The 20,780-nt window shown below is 45.3% G+C and overlaps 2 protein-coding genes across 18 annotated transcripts in view; one reads left to right on the forward strand and one right to left on the reverse strand.

Annotated features, from left to right (window-relative positions):
* The window catches only part of CLIP4 (CAP-Gly domain containing linker protein family member 4), a 75,468-nt gene extending 72,962 nt beyond the window's left edge, over positions 1–2,506 (forward strand). For all 14 annotated transcript variants that reach the window (XM_065589324.1, XM_008174964.3, XM_005289533.3 and 11 more), the window contains one exon: positions 79–2,506. In XM_065589324.1, coding sequence (XP_065445396.1) covers positions 79–400 — 322 coding nt within the window. In that variant the 3' untranslated portion in view covers positions 401–2,506. The remainder of the gene's footprint in view (positions 1–78) is intronic.
* Positions 2,507–6,245: 3,739 nt separating this feature from the next.
* The window catches only part of ALK (ALK receptor tyrosine kinase), a 587,230-nt gene continuing 572,695 nt past the window's right edge, over positions 6,246–20,780 (reverse strand). For all 4 annotated transcript variants that reach the window (XM_024114624.3, XM_065589314.1, XM_065589315.1 and 1 more), the window contains 6 exons: positions 18,902–18,999; positions 16,754–16,846; positions 14,675–14,776; positions 12,986–13,120; positions 11,644–11,734; positions 6,246–9,238 (listed from right to left, as the gene is read on the reverse strand). In XM_024114624.3, the coding sequence (XP_023970392.3) occupies positions 8,534–9,238; positions 11,644–11,734; positions 12,986–13,120; positions 14,675–14,776; positions 16,754–16,846; positions 18,902–18,999 (1,224 nt within the window). In that variant the 3' untranslated portion in view covers positions 6,246–8,533. The remainder of the gene's footprint in view (positions 9,239–11,643; positions 11,735–12,985; positions 13,121–14,674; positions 14,777–16,753; positions 16,847–18,901; positions 19,000–20,780) is intronic.

Here is a 20,780-nt window from a genome sequence, read left to right on the forward strand (position 1 = left end):
AATATGTATTAACTCTGCAAAACTGGGCAGCTGTAGTTTAGAATCACTGAAAGAAGCCTCATTTCTTTCTCTAACTAGATCTAGAAGCTCGATGCTGCGGCGTAGTTGGAGCAACACCACTACGACTAACACTGAGGGACCTGTGAAACTACATGAGGGTTCTCAGGTCCTTCTAACCAGCTCTAATGAGATGGGCACAATTAGATACATTGGCCCTACCGACTTTGCACCAGGGATATGGCTAGGACTTGAACTCAGAAGTGCCAAGGGAAAGAATGATGGATCTGTGGGTGACAAGCGCTACTTCACCTGTAAGACAAACCATGGAGTCTTAGTTCGGCCTAGTAGAGTAACCTATCGTGGGATTAATGGAGCAAAACTTGTGGATGATATTTGTTGAACCAGAATGCTTACAACCTGTGCATCAAGTGCTAGTGCAATGATATATAAGCATTAAACCACATACAATAACCCCAACATCATCTGCACGGAATACTGACTGAAATTTTATCTAAACTATTAAACCTGCTTTTTTTGGTAATGTATCTCTTCAGGCTCTAACCACCTCAGAATCATAATAAGAAGTGGAAATCATATACCCCTCTCTCCTATTTTGACACAGTCCCTGCCTGTGAGTTTCTTGTAAAAGCATTATGGGTTTGATACTGTATTATTTGAATAATGGCCCACTCTGAGAAGGCCAGTATAGTTGACATTCTTTTAAGTTGCTTTGTGATTCAGTGTATTTGGAAGGTTTTCTTCCATGTACTAATGAACTGATACATCATTCTCCTGCCTTTTCATAACAAAGGAGATTGTTAAATGAGTCACATTAGTCTATGCAGTATTGGTCCCAGGATATTAGAGACAAGGGTGAGTACCAGAATATATCTTTTATTGGACCAACTTCTGTTGGGGAGGGAGACAAGCTTTTGAGTATGCAGAGCTCTTTTTTTTCTTCTTCTTCCCAGACCTGAAGAAGAACTCTGTATAGCTTGAAAGCTGCTCTCTCACCAACAGTAGTTGATCCAGGGAAAAATATTCCTCCTCCACCTTGTTTCTCACATTAGTCTGTTTACCAGACACTTTGTCCATCTCCCTGTGAGCTAGTAGTAATAAGCAGGAGAAATTACTCTTTTAAAAAAAAAAATCAGTTGTGAAACAATTAAGTATTTTATCATTCATAAAAAACCCATCTCAAAAAAAACCACACGGGGCTAATGGAAAAACTGTAATTGGAAGAATTTGCTGCTCCCGTGCTATGCCAGTGAACAGCATGAATGAAACAGAAAAAAGACTGTAAAAAGCACAAATACACTGTTTCTGGTTTGCACTTTTCTCTGTGTGGATTTGTAAAAAGACAGCAGCATGCAAGATGCACTTTTGAAAATATAATGCACTTTCATCTCCTCTCTGGAGAGCTTTCCCCCATTGTTTGAAGAAATTCTTTTGTTTGCTGTTGCTGCAGGCTACAATCATCAACCTGTTTCAATGCATATAGATAGAACTTAGGTTCACCTCACATAGTACTTGCATCAAAGTCCTTTTTATGTACTGTCTGCAGGAGGTACTATACAGTATATATATATTTTTAAAGCAAACATTATTCAGTTTTTACTTTGTTTGCATTTTATATATTTCGTCATTGTCCTTCAGAGCACCGTTTCTTCTTTGCTACATTTGCCATTTATAAAATTCAAAAATTGCCTATGAATCTTTTTAGAGGTAGCATGTTTAACACTCTTCTTTTGATTATTTGGCTGCAACATGATTTGTCTCAGCCTTTTAAAATACTCAGTGTTTTTAGAATTTGTTTCATATACATCTTGAACAGCTAAAATACATAACATGTTTAGCATGTATTAACTATCTTTGTTAGTGCAAGCATACAAGTTTCAGAATATCTCAAACAGTACAATGGTTTGACACTTCTGAATGAGCTGTTTGTTGCATTTCACTTAGTTGAGAAATGTACCGCGCTTTAAATTACATTTGTAGTATCCTATTTTTAGACTGACTTTGTGCAGCTTATACAATGTATTTTAAATATGGCTATTTTTCCTGGACTATTAAAAAAGGCTGCATATTGTATTCTGATCTATGGAAGTTTTTAACTGAAGATAAAAATTGTAAATTTTTGAATGTACACATTTTATTATAAACTGTCTAAATTATAGCTTTGTATTTGAAATTAGCAAGGTTCTGAACATCTGTATGTCCAAATCTGTTTCTTCCATGTTTTATATCTATAGGTATCTTTTTTTCTGTAATTAACTCAGTATTCACCGATCTTTGATTTATTAATGCCCATTCTTTTAAAGATCATTTGCTTTTGGGGGAGCATGTCACAAAATGATTGTCCTTTTTTCCCTTACAAATTATGTAAATAGGACAGAGCAATGGCAACTCTAATATATAAACAGGTTTTATATCTTCGTGCAGTTTATCATATTGCTGTATGGTATAGAATTGCAAGCTGCCAAACAAAGTGTATACATCACTTAAACTGGTCTTGTTTTTCTCTCTCTCCACCCGTTTTGGATAGTGCAATGTCTGTAATAACTTTCTGGTCTCAGCAGTCGCCTAGGCCCTAGGCATTCCTGATTTTTAATTCCAGATCGGCCTAGACTCAGTAAGTGTGCTTGGGCAGGTTCTTTGTCCACTCTTTTAATTGCTAATGAGGATAATGTTCAGGTGCCATAGTTCATCTGTGCAAAGGCACAGCTACTCCTGGTTCCCACTGTTGGAGGGCCTTGCTTTCCTGTTCTTTGTGCCAAAAATGATCAGCAGGGGGATAGTTAATCTCTCTGTAGTGTCAAGGCTGAAGGCCGGTGATGACCGGAAGGCTGAGATCGAACCTGGCTCTAATTTTTAGGCATGTCACTTGCCCTATTGTGCTCTATTTCCCAGTCTACAATCAGGGGCTGATATTTAACCTTTTCTAAAGCAATAGGAAATCTTCAGCCAAAAGCTCTCCCGTGGTATACAAGTGTCAGTCATGGCTCTGATGGTATTCCTATATGACCTTGAGTGAGTCATTTAACCTCCCTGTCTGATCTTTATCTGTTTGGGCTTGAATAGCTTTTTTCCCACAACTTTGTCAGTCCTGTTGCCACTAGAAAAAAACCACCATGAACTTTGAAACACATTTACTTTGCTAAATAGCCACTGCAGCTAGCCTGAAAGGAGCTTAACAGGACTTGATCTGATTTTTAGGTAGGAGTTGAAATATTATGTGAAGTTACTTCTAAGCCTAGTGATGACAATAGTTCATCCTCGGATTACAAGCCAGGGGTGATGTCCTGTAAATGAACTGATGTTGAGATAATGATGGCAGAGATTTCAATATATAACCCAACAGCTGGAGTTAGTTTGTCATTTTATTTATCTTCATGCCGTTTGGTTCACTACACTTGTTTACAATACAAATACACTATTCAATACAAAATACTCAATGACCATATATTAGTATGTCTTTTAATATCCCTGAAGTGCATAGGCCCTTCCTTTATACATAGTGTTGCATAAGCTGCGGTACCTGTGATAGACATTCTAATGAAGCAGTGTTACAGACCAGAAAAGCTGGATGCAGATACTCTCCTTTGAGGAATATGGGATAGGCAACATGTGAGGTCTTTTATCCCTGTAAAGGATTTTTATACTACTCGTTTTTCAAGTTTTTTTTTTTACACTAAGCTGATGGTGTCAGCTTTAGGCCAGGCTTGCAAAAATCAAACTCTTCTTAATAGACAATAGACTAATCCTGTCATGCATTGTAGAAATGAGACCACAGAGACTTCTGTGCCAACGCACCACCTTTGCCCAGACGCAGAAAGGGAAGCGGGTGGTGCTACAGTTGGATGCGCCACTTGACTGGTTCATTAGAGGCTGAAGCCATCACCATTTTTCAACTCAAGTCAGCTACCTGAAACAAACTGTGGGGCCTCAAGTAAACTTGCCCATGAGCTCCCTGCCAGTCCCAGCATGACATGGAGCAACCTAAACGCAGATGGAGGCCATTGCCCTGTACTTCCTGGCCCATGTCCCCCTCTCACACTGCCATACCCCTTCCTTTCCCTGTTGTAATTCATCTTATAGCTGCCTGAATGTACAACTCTGATGAGGTACATAGGTGGGGGCACCCACCTAGAACCTACTGAAATTCTACAAGAAACAACTACTGCCTAGCTCTAGTCCACATGGGCTTTAACCAGTTTGTTAAATGTCCTACAGCTATTCTGTAGTTATTTTTCCATCACACTACGTGTCTTATAGGCTGTCGTGCTACCCACATTTCACTATAGCATAAAGGTAGCTACATATGATAGCCAAATGAAGACATTTACAATGAGATAGTATTCCCCCCCCATGTGGGCCTTGTGATTCTACTATAAACTATGTACATGAATATTTTATATAACTGTTACTCCAAGACATGCTTACTTTTAAAATATTGGTTCTGGACAAAAGTTTGTTACAAGTGTAAAATAGCTTCTAGTGTTTTAGATGGGACTCCTGGGAGACATGACATGTCAAAGTGCTCCAATCATGTGAGCTCACATGATCAGGCATTTAAAACAGAGCCTGCCTGAAGCAAGCCCTCAATTTCCCCCTCTACATACAAACCTCCCCTCCCACACACATGTTCGTGGGACAAGTCTGCTTTTGGTATACAGCTGGAGTAACCCAGTGAAAAGACGGCGGCATTATGCGGATCCTACAGCATTAGGTTTATGAACACTGAATAGTGTCAGAGCCTCCAAGGGAGACTTTGGGTGGGCGGGAGGGGGAATAGCTAAAATAAAAGACTTTAAAAAAAAAAAAACCTGAAATATCCATCAATCAGTGCATGACCATGCAGACACTGAGCTGTTTTTCATCCCATTCATGTGTTCTAACTTCATCCCTCCTCCCTTGTAGTTCTATGTGGTGACAAAGGTAACAAACCCGGCTGCTGTGAAGTTGCCCTTCCCACCTGCTAGGAAAGAACTTGTTATGCATGTCTTGAACCATTGCATTTTTAATTCCTTGTCTGAACTGATTGCTGCAGATCATTTCACAAAGCAGAGCAGTGACAATCCAAGTGAAGCAGAGCTATTACCACACCCTATTGCAACCCCTTTAGACAAGACTATTATCAATAAAAATTTCAAGCGAACAGGCACTGTGCAATACTGGGAGTGTGAAATGCTATTTTACCCACAGAGCAAACAGGCGGCAGCAGGGAGAAGTTTCCTTTCATTACCACACTACTGGGGTTAGTGTGCAGGGATTAAAGCCCTGATCCTGCAAACACATTGTCAGCGAGACTACGGAGAGGCTTACAATTAAGCAATGAGTTTAAAAGCATGAATGCAACTCTGAGGGGGGAGTGGGTGTATACGTGTAGCACAGGGCAGAATATGATCCACACAGTGCTAAGCTGGAGGTCACTGTCACTGGTGACCGGCATCGGCCCATGCAGTATACTGAACTGCACAAGAAGGGGGGGAGGGTGGGTGTGCGATGAGCTGGGTCACATTTTGTATTAGAAATAAGTCACAACTACATGTTCTGAATGCCTCAATACCAGGAGACGTATGTCAGTAGCTGAATTCAGACCTACCTCTGTGGGGCCATGTCTGCACTGGCTCCAAAACTACAAAAGCAGCTCATTACTGGTCATGTTGTGGCTGTGTCTGAAACTGATTATGCAAGATGATGGAAACCTCATGAGAAATGCCAACTCAGAGTTCTGACATTTGGGCCAAAATCTTGCTCCACACCATTCAACCTCAGCTCTAAACCTAGTCTTGATTCAACAGATCCTAAGCCCAGCGGCACGCTGAACACCACTGTCCTAGTCCAAAGCACTTTGCACAGAGACTATCAAAAGGAAGATTTCATTAGAACTATCTGAGGTTTGTGCCTCTTTGAAGATCTCATCCTACGCTAGTCTCACCAAGTATGGGAGAAGAAAATATTGTCAGCAAATCTGAATTACAATTCCCCATTTTTCACTGACCAAAACATGCTGTTCATGTGGGCCAGCTGTAAATGGTAGCAATGGTTTTAGCTCTCGTTGTGAGCTTCATCCATGTAAGGTGACCCCCGCCCCCCACAATAAAATTATAGATGCACACCACAAGGCAGAGGCAGAAAAGCAATCAATCAGTATGTCTCCATGCTCTCCCCTTGAATCGGGAGGAGGAAAAAAAGCTATCCAGGCATTTGTTCTTCTTCCTTTGCTGATGATGTAAGGGGTCTTTTTTTTTTTTAATGCTACTTTTAACAGAAGCAATTGGAAACTAACAATAACTGTGGAGTTGCAGGGTTAGGCAATCCCAGCTCTGTAGCTCAATACGCTTGAAACTGACGGTCACAGTTTATTAAGTTTTCAGCTATGCTCCTTTAAGACCATATGACTAGGTTCTGCCCTCAGCTATACATGCTAGTAGAGCAGTAAAAACTCAGAGCGGTTTCTTGCCTTGAAAGGAGTGAGAGAAAGCAAAAAGCTTTCCCTTGGGGTCTGCTTGAAAAAAATTCATTTGGACCCTTTTTGAAAAAGGAAAAGAAAGCTGAAATGTCTAAAGAAAATTTCAGTTCCACATGGATAATATTGCAGTGCAAACAGCCTTGATGGTACACAGTAAAGCTCAGTCCTTGTTCTCCCATGGAACACGTTGTCTTTCCTGAGACCGTAGAAGAGTTCTTCACTTCTTGTAGTAGCAAGAGTAGTGTGAATGCAACAGTGCTAAGCTAGATGGAATGGCAGCCCTGTTCCAGTGTCTGGAAGCAAGTCACTCCTCTAGTGGCTGGTCCACCGAGAGGATTAGACACCCCAATATCCTTTTAGCTCAAGTGGAAGAGGCCTCTGTATTTGCCACAGATGGTCCTGAGTTCTGGTCCCCACTACATGAAATCCATGCAGCCATGACATGCGACATACCAGTAGCAGATGAGTGAAGTCCAAAGCACCCACAGAATCATTACAGTTCACAATTCAGACCTGCTAACATAAGCCTCATTTAAAAAAAAAAAAAAGTTTGATGCACAATTTCAACATTACGCTACTAAGACGTCAGCATTATTTACCAGAGGGGTGGGGGAAGGCAGAGCAGGGACAAGAACTTCACTTTAAAGATGGGGGTCTCAGGTCATAGTCGTCAGATTTGGATCTTTCTCTGACACCCCAAAGCCTGGGGTGTTTTGATCTGGGGCTCTGGTTTCTTTCGTTAGAGATTTTACTGCAAAGTTTGGATCCAGGACTGGATGCTGAACCACTCCCCCAACGTTAAAGGTCTTGGATCCAGCCCCATCTCTTCTATATTCCTTTGCTGCTGCTCCGATAGACCTATTTCTATGGAAATAGGCACCGTGTATTTTAGACAGCACTGCTGCTTCAGCAGCCCCAGCGGAGTATATTGTAAATGATTAATGTACATCTGAATTCAACTCTTATGTGTATATTGTAACAACACACGTTTCATGCACAAGGTGTACAGAATGCAGCAGTGCAGCTTTGGTTTTTTAACGGACTAGCATACAAGAATTCTGTTAAAGGAACGAGGGTAATGAACCCTTGAAATGCAGACACTGCCTAGAATCAGATGAGGGTACAAAGTCAAGCCTTCTGGTTGGAGTTGTTAGTAAAGGGCATTTCAGACCTTTGTATTTCCATCTACTGGTGACTTCTCTCTGTAAAGGCCTTTTTAACATCTCTCTCACACAAAACTGGCCCTGTAAAATTCCATCTGAATTCCACTGAACAACAAGAGGTTCCTGTAGAACCCGGTGTTTCCTTTCTGTAGCATAGAAAGAATTTTAAGGGGCCAGTACTGTCCTTGGCTTTGGGTCTGAAAAAAATATAAATCCTCCTCCTTTTGCACTTCATTCTCTTCCTCTACAGTTAGTTATCTTCCCATCTTACTCACAAACCAGACAGTGTGACTGGCATCTTTCCATTGCCTTGCCAATGATACCGTAATTACTGCATATTCAAGGGCTGGTGCAGACTATGTTACTGCAGTAATGCAACTTGGGAATGTTCCCTGGTGTCTTCATTCAAAGATGTTTTATCCTTTTTGTTTTGAATAAATGGTTCTTTCCCAAGCCACCTCAAACCTCTGCCATCCATAGGGGATTTTAAGAGTCCCATTCCACAGCAACCAGCAGCTTGGCAAGGAAAACCCCAAACATGAAATACTCAGGCAGTGAAACCTGACCTTACATTTTAGCGGAGCATACACAATTGAGAAGAAGCACACAGGGAAGGGCACGACACGACAATGACCATGCATATACGTTTATGCAACCGAAAGCTGGGCCTTGCAGTTAACGTTAATATCCCCCCTTTCTCGTAGTAGTAGTAGCAGAGGCTCCAATGAGTTGAAGCTTCTTGGGTTATCTGAAAACACGGCTTCAAAGGGTGGCACTTCAGAGCTAGTTGGCACATAATGAAAGTTAGCGTTGTCTGCTCTCTCTTGGATGACAAGGACAATACTCTCCAAGCTCAAGAGCCACACAGAATGAGAGTCAAGAGTGCAGAGGGCTCTCAAGGCCCCTGATGGACTACGTGGCTCTTGTTTCTAAGGACAGAGTCCTCATAATTGCTAGCGCAAGGTGGGGCAGAGGTTTCCAGGGGTAAGCCCTGCTGTTGGTATCCATAGTTGACGTTCCCACAGGGGAAGTGGCGGAGCCTAAAGAGAGGCACTTCTTTCACACTGGCTGTTAGTGAAGACGGTTCTAAGAGCAGAGAGGAGCCTGGCAGCCTGCTAGTCACGACACCAGGCCCCACAGTACAGTTTCCTTCGTGCCCCAAATTCTCCCTCTCGGACACCTCTTTCTCCAGCAGAGAATTGTTTTTGATGACAGGCTTCTCTGCAAACCAGGAGCCATATGTTGGATTCCAGAGATTGGTGGGCTTATTTCTGGACCCCCTGCCTTTCTGAAGGTCAGAAGCCGGGGTGGACTGCGCATAGGCCATGTTGATGTGTCCCGCTTCGAGGGCTGGTCGCACATTAACAGGGACCAGAGGCTCGGGGGCTGCCACTTTTGCCAAAGGTTTTCCAGGTGTGACGGCTGAAGGCAGAGGGGGTGGAGAAGGCAGGGCCTGCTTGTCACCCTCTCTCTTTTGGTGTGGGGAGATCACCAGAGGAGGGATTGCTTTGGGGTCTTCTGGGCGCATTGGAACCTTCTCCTCCTCCTCAATGGATGGGCCATATTCCACAGGTAAAGCGGTGGTGATGACATCAGGATCCTAGAGGGAAGAACAATGAGATTCTTTCAAACTCTTGCCACTGCTGATATTCAGGCATTGTTGCCAATTGCCTCCTATTTATAATAATTGTCCTGTAGCCAAAGAGCATCTTTTGCCAAAGAGGAGCCCAAACTTTATAAAAGGAATCTCAGGGAAATGCAACTACCACTGGGGTGGAACGTGACAGCTTTTTTACCAGCACAGAAAAACACAGCACATTAGTTTAATTTAGTGAAGAATTCCCATGTGCAACTGAAACTGCAGGGAGAAAGTTGGGCTGATACAGATTGGAACACAGAGTTCATAACATTCTTTTTTAGTCCAGAAGCAGTTACAGCTGTGAAAATGTAGCAGCAATGTGGTGCAGGGTGGAGACTCAGGCATGCAGGGTAACATTTTCAAAAGCACCTAAGCCACTTAGGAGCATAAGCCTTAGGAGTCGGGCGCCTAAGTAGTTTCGGCGTTTCAATGGGACTTAGGCACTTTTGAAAATGTTACCCAGAAAGCTGTAAAAGTGTGGGAAGCTGGTCAACTGCTTACTAGTAATAGACAACCAAAAAAACAAACACAAAACCTGGAGTTAATGTCTCCGCCTGAGGATCTAAAAGCACCTTTCAAAAATTAATGGATTAAACCTCACAATGTTCCCTCTAATTTTTCCCATCCATGTGCAGAATGAATTTTGTTATGTGCGCCAATATGAAGGTGATGTGTGGCGGGGATGGGGCCAAGAGGTTCGCAGTGTGGTATGGGGCTTAGGGCTGGGGCAGAGGGATGGAGTACAGGGGGGTGAGGGCTCCAGCTGGGGGTGCGGGCTCTGGGGTGGGGCTGGGGGGGGATGAAGGATTCAGGGTGCAGGAGGGGGCTCCAGGCTCGGGGTTAGAGTTTGGGAGATGGTAAGGGTTCCGGCTGGGGGAGGGAGGCGTCTCTCCCCGCCGCAGCCCCGGAGTTGGGAGGGAGAGGCGTCTCAGGCCGGGGAAGAGGCGTCTCTCCCTGCCGCAGCCCCGGAGTTGGGAGGGAGAGGCATCTTGGGTCGGGGGAGAGGCGTCTCTCCCCACCGCAGCCCCGGAGTTGGGAGGAAGAGGCGTCTCGGGCTCGGGGAGAGGCATCTTGGGCCGCTGCAGCCCTGGGGCTGGGGGGCAGAGATGTCTCTACTTGCCGTGCCACAGCACTGGGGCTGGAGGAGTCGCCACAGCCCTGCATGCCCCAAGCTTCCCTATCACCACCTCCCACCTCACCCCACTGCCCCCACCTACCTCCTAGTCCCCACCTCACCCCACTGCCCCCACCTATCCTCAATCCACATCTCACCTCACTGCCCCCACCTACTCCCTAGTCCCCACCTCACCCCACTGCCATCTTTCAGGCCCACCTTTGTGGAATGTGCACGCCTGTGTGGCTCTGCCAATTAAGTGTGCAGCCTTTGATGGCCTTGTGCACGGCTGCGCACCTTAGAGGGAACATAGCTCACAATACCCCAGCGGGTGGCTCAGTACCAGACCTATTTTATACATGGGGAAACTGAAGCTCGGAGTGGTGAAATGACGTGCTGTCTGGCCTGTGCAGGTCTGTGCCAAAGCTTGCAAGCCAACAGTTTCCTGACTGCTTCATTTGCAAGACCACTAGACTAGAAGAGCTGGGTTAATGAGCTGTGTACTAAAAAGGGAAATCAGGTTCAGGCCAGGAGACCCAACCCAATCCCTCTGCCTGACCTAAAAGCTCCCAGCTCTTACAGCACTGCAGCCCCCAATTGTCTTCTCCAAACTGGCCAGGTCCGAGGCCCTAAAACACATGAAGCTAGAGATGGGCCCAAGGTAAGAAATGTAATCTGATTCTAGATCCAGACTGCCCCAGAGTTCATCACTGCATCCAGTGTTCCAGTTCAGATCCAGCTTGGCTCTAACCAAGAAATTTCAGTCTGGATCCAAACCTTTCCACAATTAAAGGGGTCTACTGGAACTGGTGCCCTGGGTCAGATACATCCCTGCTCAGTACTGGTCAATATCTTAAGAATTAAAATGTGCAAAGTGGCTGTTATCTGGCAATCCCCTTGCAGCACAGCTAAGGAAGAAAGGAGTGAAAGTGCTAGAGTGCAACCTGGTGGACTGGCTCAGGCCTTTGGCTTGCTGGGGAACTGTACCTTGATGTAGAAACAGCAATCACAGAGTTGCTATACCTGTGTACGGCCTCTCTTCTGTGGGGTGTGTGCATGGGCAGTGAGGAGCACCCTCTCTTTGCCCTTCAGAAACACATGCTTCCATCTCACTGCCCAGAGAGGAGCCATCACCTCAGTTTACTATAGGACACTGATTTCAGGCTAACACAACATATGTGTTTATAGCTCACTGCAGTAGTGCAGTACTGCCCCCTGGGTGTCTTACGCTGAAAGATGAAAGAACGAATACCTGGGTGCAGTATTCAATCCTCTCCAGTATTATGGCAAAGTTTGGCCTGTCTTCAGGCTGGTGCTGCCAGCACTGGGTCATTATACGATACCTACAACAGCAGCAGGAGAGAAAATCATGAAAAGCAGGAAGGCAAAAGGAAGATGCGTTTGGTAGTTAATGGACTTCAGTTCACCACGGTCCATCAGTACCCATCAGCCCACCAAGTGTTCATTGTCACCTTCCACGATTAGTGAAAAAGTCCATCCTGCTGTGGGTTCAAGTGTAGGGTCCTATACCACTCTCCATCTGCATGCAGATAGTGCACCTCAAGGGCCAAATATACCCTTAAATGCTGCTGTTTGGAACATGTTGTGAAATTGACACCACTGGTGAAAAAAATCAGGCCTTTGCTACATATGGGGAAGACCTAACAAAGTGGCTATTTCCATCCAATCCCCTCCTCACTTCCCACACACTCGAAACATTATGTCTGGTATTGGGGGGAAAAACACCTCTACGGAGAGGGAAGCTGCTCCAACTCCCACTTAGAAATCAAACTGATAAGAATGCGGGGGTATGGATTCAAAGAAGTGGGTTGGGAATTCCCACACAGATGCCTTGCCAGGAGTCTCTTCTACCATACATCCTTTGAAAATATTCCTTCCAAACCATGATGTTCCTTTTCCACACAGACTTAGGTGGGCCATTCAGATGAAGACAGGATGTTACCCGATGTTGTCATACACTGCCCTTGGTGGCTGCTCAGCGAAGTATCGCCTTGAGAAACTAAATTGGAAGCCGCTGCACTGCAAGAGATCTAGTGATAATTGTGTGCTACCTTTATTCCAAATGGTCCCAACACTATTGAACTGATTTTCAAAGGCACTGAGCCCCTACAGCATATTTGAAAATCAGGCTGTCCAGGTAGACGGATTGCTTCACCTGGCACCTGTGGGGTGGAATCCAGCGACACTTCAGAAAAATGATCTAGCCCCAATTGAAACCACACAGGGAATTTACTGTAGGCAGGTTAGAACCTAATTAACTGAGCCACGGCTTTGCTACTTGTGAGCAACACCTGGGATCTTTAATGGCCACAGGTGGTCAGAACTTGCAGTTTTACATCTAATCTGAAGGACAGAGCTATTGACCGATATTTTTTAACACATTAGCCAATGGTCCATACTTCCCAAGAAGGCACCGACTATTAACCTAAAAGAGCTGACAGATAACATTACCAGTAGAAAAAAGTCTCTGGAACTTGAGTTAATTAAGGAAGGTCATTAAATATATGGTAATAAAGCTAATAATCTTCTAGCCAGAGCAGAGTGTTCATGCACAAAATGAGTTAGTCTCATACACAGGGCCAGGGCAGTTTTTGGGTGGATCCATCCTTCCTCCATTTGTTACGAACTCCAGAACCTCCTGGTTACTTTTGCTAGGATAAGGCATATATCCAAGAGAGAATATCTCCCACAGCAACACACCAAAGGACCTGGACACAGAACAAAAGGAAAGAAGGTCAAGGACACAGGCACAAAATAGTATTGCAATTCAGTGGCTATGCACTTAGAGCCATTAAAACCAGTATTTGCTTTGTGCACCTTACAGTCAGTCAACCTGCGGAACTCTCAGCTGCAGGAGAACACTAAGACAAAGTGGCTGATGTAAAAGAAGGGCTGGATGACTTTATGGGCATCAGTAACAACTGTTGTTAAGCAAGCCAAGACTGTGATGTGGGTAATTAAATGTCATGCTTCAGAGTACAACTACACTGTTTGCCCAGCAGGGTCAGGAAATAATCATATATACTTGGTGTCTAGCATGTTATAATTGGATACAACAGGTGTATTATTGTGAGAGGACTTGCCTTCTTTTGAGGCATTGGGTATTAGCCCCTGCTGGAGCCAGGACTGTGGTTTGATCCTTTATGGCAAATCCTGTGTTCCTGAATAAACAACAATGCACTTTGCTCTTGTACAGAGGATACAAGTGACCCCTAGCTGAAGAGTCCTAGCCCCATATGTTTCAGGGAATTAAAATTAGAACATTCCCTGGGTTACATCACAAGCTTTGGTCTCTGTGGCTGGGCATGTAACACTCTGAAGATTGAAAATAGAACCTCCTCAGCATTCATTTGACTGGCAGCTTGGAAAACGCCAACATTTTATGGGTTAAAGGCTGCAGTGCAGTTGGGAACAGAATAAAACAGCCCAATGATCACCACTTTGGTGCTGATGGACAGCAAACAACACTACTGTGTCCTTGGGAGGATTTAACTTGCTCCATCAGCTGTGAAACAGGCTCTATACTCTCACTCCACACCCTGGGAAGGCAGCTGGTGAACATTAGTACTGGTGGCTTCACAGTCTCCCCTTCTCCCCAAACACTCTCCTGCACTCCTGGCTTCCTGACCCAGCTTCGCCTGAGCAATTCTTTCCCAATCAGCAGTGCACTTGCTCTGTCAACACTGGCCCTCCGCTTCCTGACACTAGGGACCGCCAGCCACGGCAGAGTGAGCAGGGCCAGGCTCAGACACACAGGGCAAGTGACTGCTCAAGACCCTGCCCTTTTGGGGGTATCCACAGCCCTTCACTGACTCGGCAATTTACATGCCAGCCCAATCCCTCCCACCCTCCCCTGGACCACACGGCTTCGTGTGTTGCATTGGGCCAAGAGGAGGTGGCAATTTAGGGCGTGTTTACACTTGCTCCTCTGACACTGTCTGTGTCTGACCCTGCCGCTGAAAGATGGTTTGCTCCTACAAAGAGATTAGACTCCTTTCAATAGCGTACAACGGACACCTTCCTTCCTAGATCACCTGTTCATAACCAATACAGCATTAAAGCCAGATCCATTGCTCCCAGGAGAGAGCCTTCACTTTGCAAGGCTCTGGCTATTCGCTCCCTCATTCCCTCCACTAGATCCCTTGCTTTCAAAGTTCCATCTCTTCTTTTTAGGAGGGGGGAAGGACAGGAACGTGTTCCTTTTACAAGGGAAGTAGATAGTGAGTCATTTGTAAAAACAGATCAAGAAAAAAGAAGCCCACCATGTATCAGTTTTTGATGTAAATATTCCTTCCATAAAGGCCTCAGGTGGCATCCATTTGACTGGCAGCATGGCACACCCGCCCTTTCGATAATAGCTGGCCCTGCAGAGGAAAAACAAAGTGAGCAGTCGGCCCAGGATTCAGAAAGAAAGTGGCATTAATATAGTACTTTTCTAATTAAAGGATTACAGTGACCAGCCTGGGGGCTGGCTCATTTAGTAAAGAGCTTAAATCGGGGCTTTTCTTATAGACAAAGCAACATGGCAGAGATTATACTGACAAGATCTTTTTCTATTCATAGAAACAGTGGGAACAGGCATTTAATGTAGGGACAGTTCTGTACTTTCCCTCGCTTTGTGCCTGATCCCACAACCTGTGAGTAATCCTGTGGATAGTCCCACTGAAATCACTGGAATTACTCACATGAGTAAGAGTCCCAGAGCAAAACCTTCCTCCTTGGAAAAGCTTTTTCACTGTAGCAGGAAAGACATTTCACCGCATTGATACCCACATGCAGGTAAGCACCCCCCTCAAAAACAACAAATAAATCAACCCAACCACCAGAAAACAACTCTGCTAGGTCAGGTTGGCAGAGACCTTGGGGTTTTTCACCTTCCTCCGCAGCATGGGGCCTGGGTCACTTGCAGGTTTAAACTAGCCTAAATGGTGGATTCTCTGTAACTTGAAGTCTTTAAACCATGATTTGAGGACATCAGTAACTCAGGCAGTGGTTAGGGTCTATTACAGGAGTGGGTGGGCGAGGTTCTGTGGCCTGCGATGTGCAGGAGGTCAGACCATGATGGTCCTTTCTGGCCTTAAAGTTTATGAGTCTATGAGAATACCCCAGACAGCAGCATTCTTAGCATGGTAAGTGAGAAAAGCCAGAGTGCACATGAAGTCCACTAGGGATTTTGAATTTTATGTAGATGGTACCCAGACACTGGGGTGATGGCTGCTAGCATAAAACCCTAACAATCTTAGCTAGATATCAGGCTCTTTGTGTCAATATCATTTAAAATGAAATCCATCAAGCTCAAACCCTTGTACTGGCAGGCACAGATGGGAGCTTGTGCTTGTGTGCACACAAAGTGAATGTGTATGGAAAAGTGTGTAAATTTCATAGGCTCCTTTGAAAAGGAGTAAAGGGTACTAGCAATTAGTTGTGCCAAGTGTGCTGTTTTGCCATATCAGAGTCCTCTTGTATTGCAGGGCTTCATGGTATTAGGGTCTTGCCTTGTTTGGTAATAGAAACCAAACAGCTCAGCTGCACTCACATCTTTAAGGGAGAGCTACAGTCACATCACCACAGGCTGTGATCTTCCCAGAACTCAAGCTAAGTAGGGTCAGGCCTGCTCTGTACTTGCATGGGTGACCTCAACAGAAAAAAACCCAAGGTACCAACACAATTTCTTAGTGATTCAGTAAGTGGCTTTCTTTCCACTGAGCCAAGAGTGAACCAGTTCTCCAGCACAGTGTTAGGGGGTGCTGTGGTGCTGGGTTGCAGATGAGCTGTAAACTGAGGTCCTGACCACTTGTGATCATTAAAGATTTCCTGGCACTTCTTGGAAGTACAGTGTCATTAACCCTAGTGGCCTGGCTAAATTCCAGTTTGGGTAATTACAGTCTCCTGATCTTTCCTCCTTTACATGCAGTCAATTGAGGAGATTTACTTATGACAAAAATGGAAGGGAACAGGGTCAACAGCAAGGAGGAGGGAGATTAAACTCAAAGTGATTTGGAGCCACAGAACAAAAGGGCACATCAATGACTTATGCCACTTAGTGCTGAGAAAATGAAAGGAAAACAATTAGGGATGGAATCCAAGAGAAGGGGAAAATGTTCTCTAACCATATGGAAAACTCTTCCCAGGAGAAGGCTCTGAGGAAGCAGTGAGCAGCCTGTCAATCCACAGCTTGAAAGCAAACAATAGCATCAGACAGGGAGTCATATGGGAAGGATTTCAGAAATATCCCTTTTCTGGGGTTAAACAGACCAGCACATGACAACACTTAACCAGGCACATAATCCCCCGTTCTGGTAAATTTCTGCCTAGTGATGCCATAAACTGAGTTCTATTACCTGTATATGTCCCGGGCCATTCCAAAATCTCCAATTTTAGCTACTCTTCCAGGCCCTTGACAAGTAAGGAGACAGTTCCTGGCAGCAATGTCCCTGAGAAAGAAAGAAGGAAAGCAGCAGAAAGAACGGGAGAGAGAAAAGAAAAAATCATTTAACCTTTCAACAGTTTTGCAAAAGCCAAAGGAAATGACAAGAAAACATGTCCTGCTTTCCTGAGGGGTTGAGACCCCTCAAATCCCAGTGAAGTCAATATCTGCAGATAACAAGCTATGTCCCATTGTTTTAAAGCTATGTCCCATTGTTTTAGTAGAACTCTTTTGAATTTAAACATTCCATTTGCTATTTGTAATAATTCCTTAATGCCTTTTATCATCACACATGGATTACTCAGTATGGCAAGGGCCTCCTGCCAACACCCCTCCTTGCAAGTGTTGTTGAGACTCTAGAAAGTTGGCAGTAAAAGATCTGAGTTGGACAACCCACCTCTTCCAACAACACACTGTCCCATCATGACTACTGGCCCTATACCTAGTACATCTTTGTCACATGTAGTCACATCTATGCCAGAGGCAGGCAGAATAGTCAGTGCTACAAGGAAAATGCTCAAACCTGGATTTCAGAAACTAGACAGACACCTGAACCAAACCCTAAATCCATACCCTTGCCTTGAACTCTCTCACCCATCTCTAATGGGCTGCACTAAAACCCTGGGTCTGGGCATAGATCCCTTGTGGCTTGGTCCCATCTCTACTAGAATGAAAACCAGGAGCACAACCCTGGCAAAATCACCTCAGAGAAGTGAACTAAAAAATGGCAGCTATAAGTTTGTGGCTCCCCTGCAAAGCCATGCAACTCTGCTCCATGTGGCTGCTGAGCTTTTCCAGGGCCTGTTCAGGACAGTGGGGAGAGATGAGGGACAGATAATGGGAAAGCACTGATGGTTAGCACCTCAGACTTCGCAGCCAGAAGGACCACAAATGTGGCTACTCTTAAGAATGCTGGATGCTACAAAACTCTCAAATTATTTCCTTAAAACTAGAACTATTGAGGATATTGAAAAGGTCTGAAGAATGGTGACTAGATCTGCATTATTTTTATGAATATTTTGTGTACCTCTATATGTTTGAGTATTGTGGTGGGGCCAGGGCCAGCTCTAGGTTTTTTGCCGCCTCCCGCCCCAGCCCTGGGCTCTCCCCCCACCCGCACCCCCTGCTGCCGCAGCACTGGGCTCTCCCTCCCCCCCCCCTCATCCACACCCACACCCTCTGCCGCCCCAACTCTGGGAGTGGAGAGAGTATTGCTGACAAACCACATGTCTGAGGCATGGATAGGAACAACCCCAACTGAAAAGGGGACAGGTGAGTGGCTCTCTAGCCTTGCTTGACTTTGTGGATAGAATCAGGCCCATCTCAAAAATCTTACACACTGGGGGCAGTCAGGCATATGGTGCCATTTTTCATTCCAGGTCTGAACAGTACCACAGAAGGGCAATAATCAAAGCTTGCTGGAGGGAAGGCCTACAACTTACTGTAACAAATTCCTGGTTGCTTTTGATGACAAATAAACTGAATGCCTGTTGTGACCCTGGGGATAGAGCTCAGGTTCCTTGGCACCATGAATACAAGCCTTCCTCACTTGAGATAAAGTAGAGTCCCTGTGTATAATTACTATTAGGGTAGGTCCACACTACCCGCCCGATTCGGCAGGTAGAGATCGATCTTCTGGGATCGATTTATCGCGTCTCATCTGGACGCGATAAATCGATCCCAGAAGCGCTCCCCTGTCGACTGCGGAACTCCTGCTCGCCGAGAGGAGGAAGCACGGTCGACGGGGGAGTTTGCCTGTGCCGTGTGGACCCGCAGTAAGTAAACTTAGTTCGATCTAGGAAACGTCGACTTCAGCTACGCTATTCTTGTAGCTGAAGTTGCGTTTCCTAGATCGATCCCCCGCCCCAGTGTGGACCAGCCCTAAGTCAGGCTTTTGGCTCTTATCTTCTAAAAACATCCAACCTCTAGAGGGCAGTGGTACACAAACATATTCACCACAGTATTACTCGTACATGCTGGCCAATATATTACAATACAATATACACCCACACATACAAAGGGCAACAGTAAATAGTCCTTAATAGCAAATGGTCTTACTCACCTGTGAATGAAGTGGTTTTCTTCCAAATACTGACAGCCACATGCAATGTCGCGAGCCACATGTAGCAAGTCCAGCATGCAAAGGGAAGAGGGCTGGCTCTACCAAAAGACAAGGTACAAAGTGAGGTTAAAGCAGAAATGATGCATGGTTCATCTTCAGAACTATGAGCCACCACTGAGATCTCAAATGAGGGAAGTGGAGCAAATGCTAACACAAATACAACGGATGTAAACTACCTCATACACAGCTTTCCAACTAGCATAAATGTTTCATATCTGGGGACAGGGCCAGCTCCAGGCACCAGCTTAACAAGCAGGTGCTTGGAGCGGCCAAGGGAGAGGGGCGGCACCTGTGGCAATTCGGGGGCGGCAGGTCCCTCACTCCCTCTAGGAGCGAAGGACCTGCCGCTGAACTGCCGCCGCCGATCGCGGCTTTTTTTTTTTTTTTTCCCCCCAATTGCCGCCGCCGATCGCGGAGCCAGCCCTGTCTGGGGAGGTTATGAAAAGGTGCTGGCACCTAATCATACACACAAATCGCACTAATAGAAGCAGAATCACTAGATCTGATATCTTATTGTAGTAGGTCATCTAATTCCCCTCAGAGCTGCAGCAGGATTATTCCTTACAGTGTATTCTCCACTGCTTTATGCAGTCTAGCTTTAAATGTGCTTACACCACCTCTCATGGGAGACTATTCCATAGTCTCAGTATTATAAGTATTTTGGTGATATTTAACCTGAATTTATCTTTGCTCAGTTTCATCCCATTATTCATACTTCCATAAGTCACCCTAAACAATCAACCCCTCCTCTTCTACAGCCCGCACATATTATCTGAGTTCCTGAGTGCCATCTTTGTATTTGCATCCTTCACGTATGTGTAGATTTTTATCAATTGCCCGTTTAGTTATTTAGCTTAATCTCCAGGAGTGCATCAGTGCAGGGAGCTGATGTCTTGTGACAGGAAGGGGAGGGTGCATTCATACAGAACTACATGATGTACTTTGGAGAGGAAGAATTGCCTTTAAGGGACATGACTGATAGGTGGGCATGCCAGGACTCTGCACACGAATCAAGCAGCTCATCTTCATCACACCTATTAAAAAGCAGCATCTTTTAACGCTGTATACCCCACCCACTGATACACACACCGGTACTGGTTCATCAGTGCCTAGGACTCTAAACGCCCCCCTCCCTTCATGATGAAAGGTACTAGGTCCTGGTATGCTGCTCCCTGCCATCTTCCAGCCTGAGTCATAATGGACTTTAGACTTCAACCAGCTGACTAGGATTAGAACGAGCTCCTAGCTTCCCTGCAGTTTGCAGCATGCACAACTGAACAGGAAACAGTGAGCACTGGCTGCTACAAGCGAGGTCTTAGTCTGGCTGAAAGGGTTGGATACTCTAAGCCCTAAGGTACCCTAGTCTAATGAAGAGAGCACCAAAGAACTGCAAAGCACCCTGCGTTATATGTTGTCTGAGCAGAGGCTTACCTGCACAGCATCACACACACACACAGCTAAGCAAAAAGGACAGTGTAGACCAGGGCCGGCTCCAGGCACCAGCTTAACAAGCAGGTGCTTGGGACGGCCAAGGGAGAGGGACGGCACCGGCGGCAATTCGTGGGCGGCAGGTCCCTCACTCCCTCTAGGAGCGAAGGACCTGCGGCTGAACTGCCGCCGCCGCCGCCCGCGGCTTTTTTTTTCCTTGTCCTTTTCCAATTGCCGCCGCCAATCGCGATCACGGCTTTTTTTTTTTTTGCTTGGGGCGGCAGAAATGCTGGAGCCGGCCCTGGTGTAGACACATCTATCCTGCCTGTGTTTTACTATACACACGGTTTGTTTAACATGCACAGGGATTACTGAAGTGCCCTAATACATA

Source organism: Chrysemys picta, chromosome 3 (assembly GCF_011386835.1).
Source record: "Chrysemys picta bellii isolate R12L10 chromosome 3, ASM1138683v2, whole genome shotgun sequence".
Taxonomy (NCBI): Eukaryota; Metazoa; Chordata; order Testudines; family Emydidae; genus Chrysemys; species Chrysemys picta.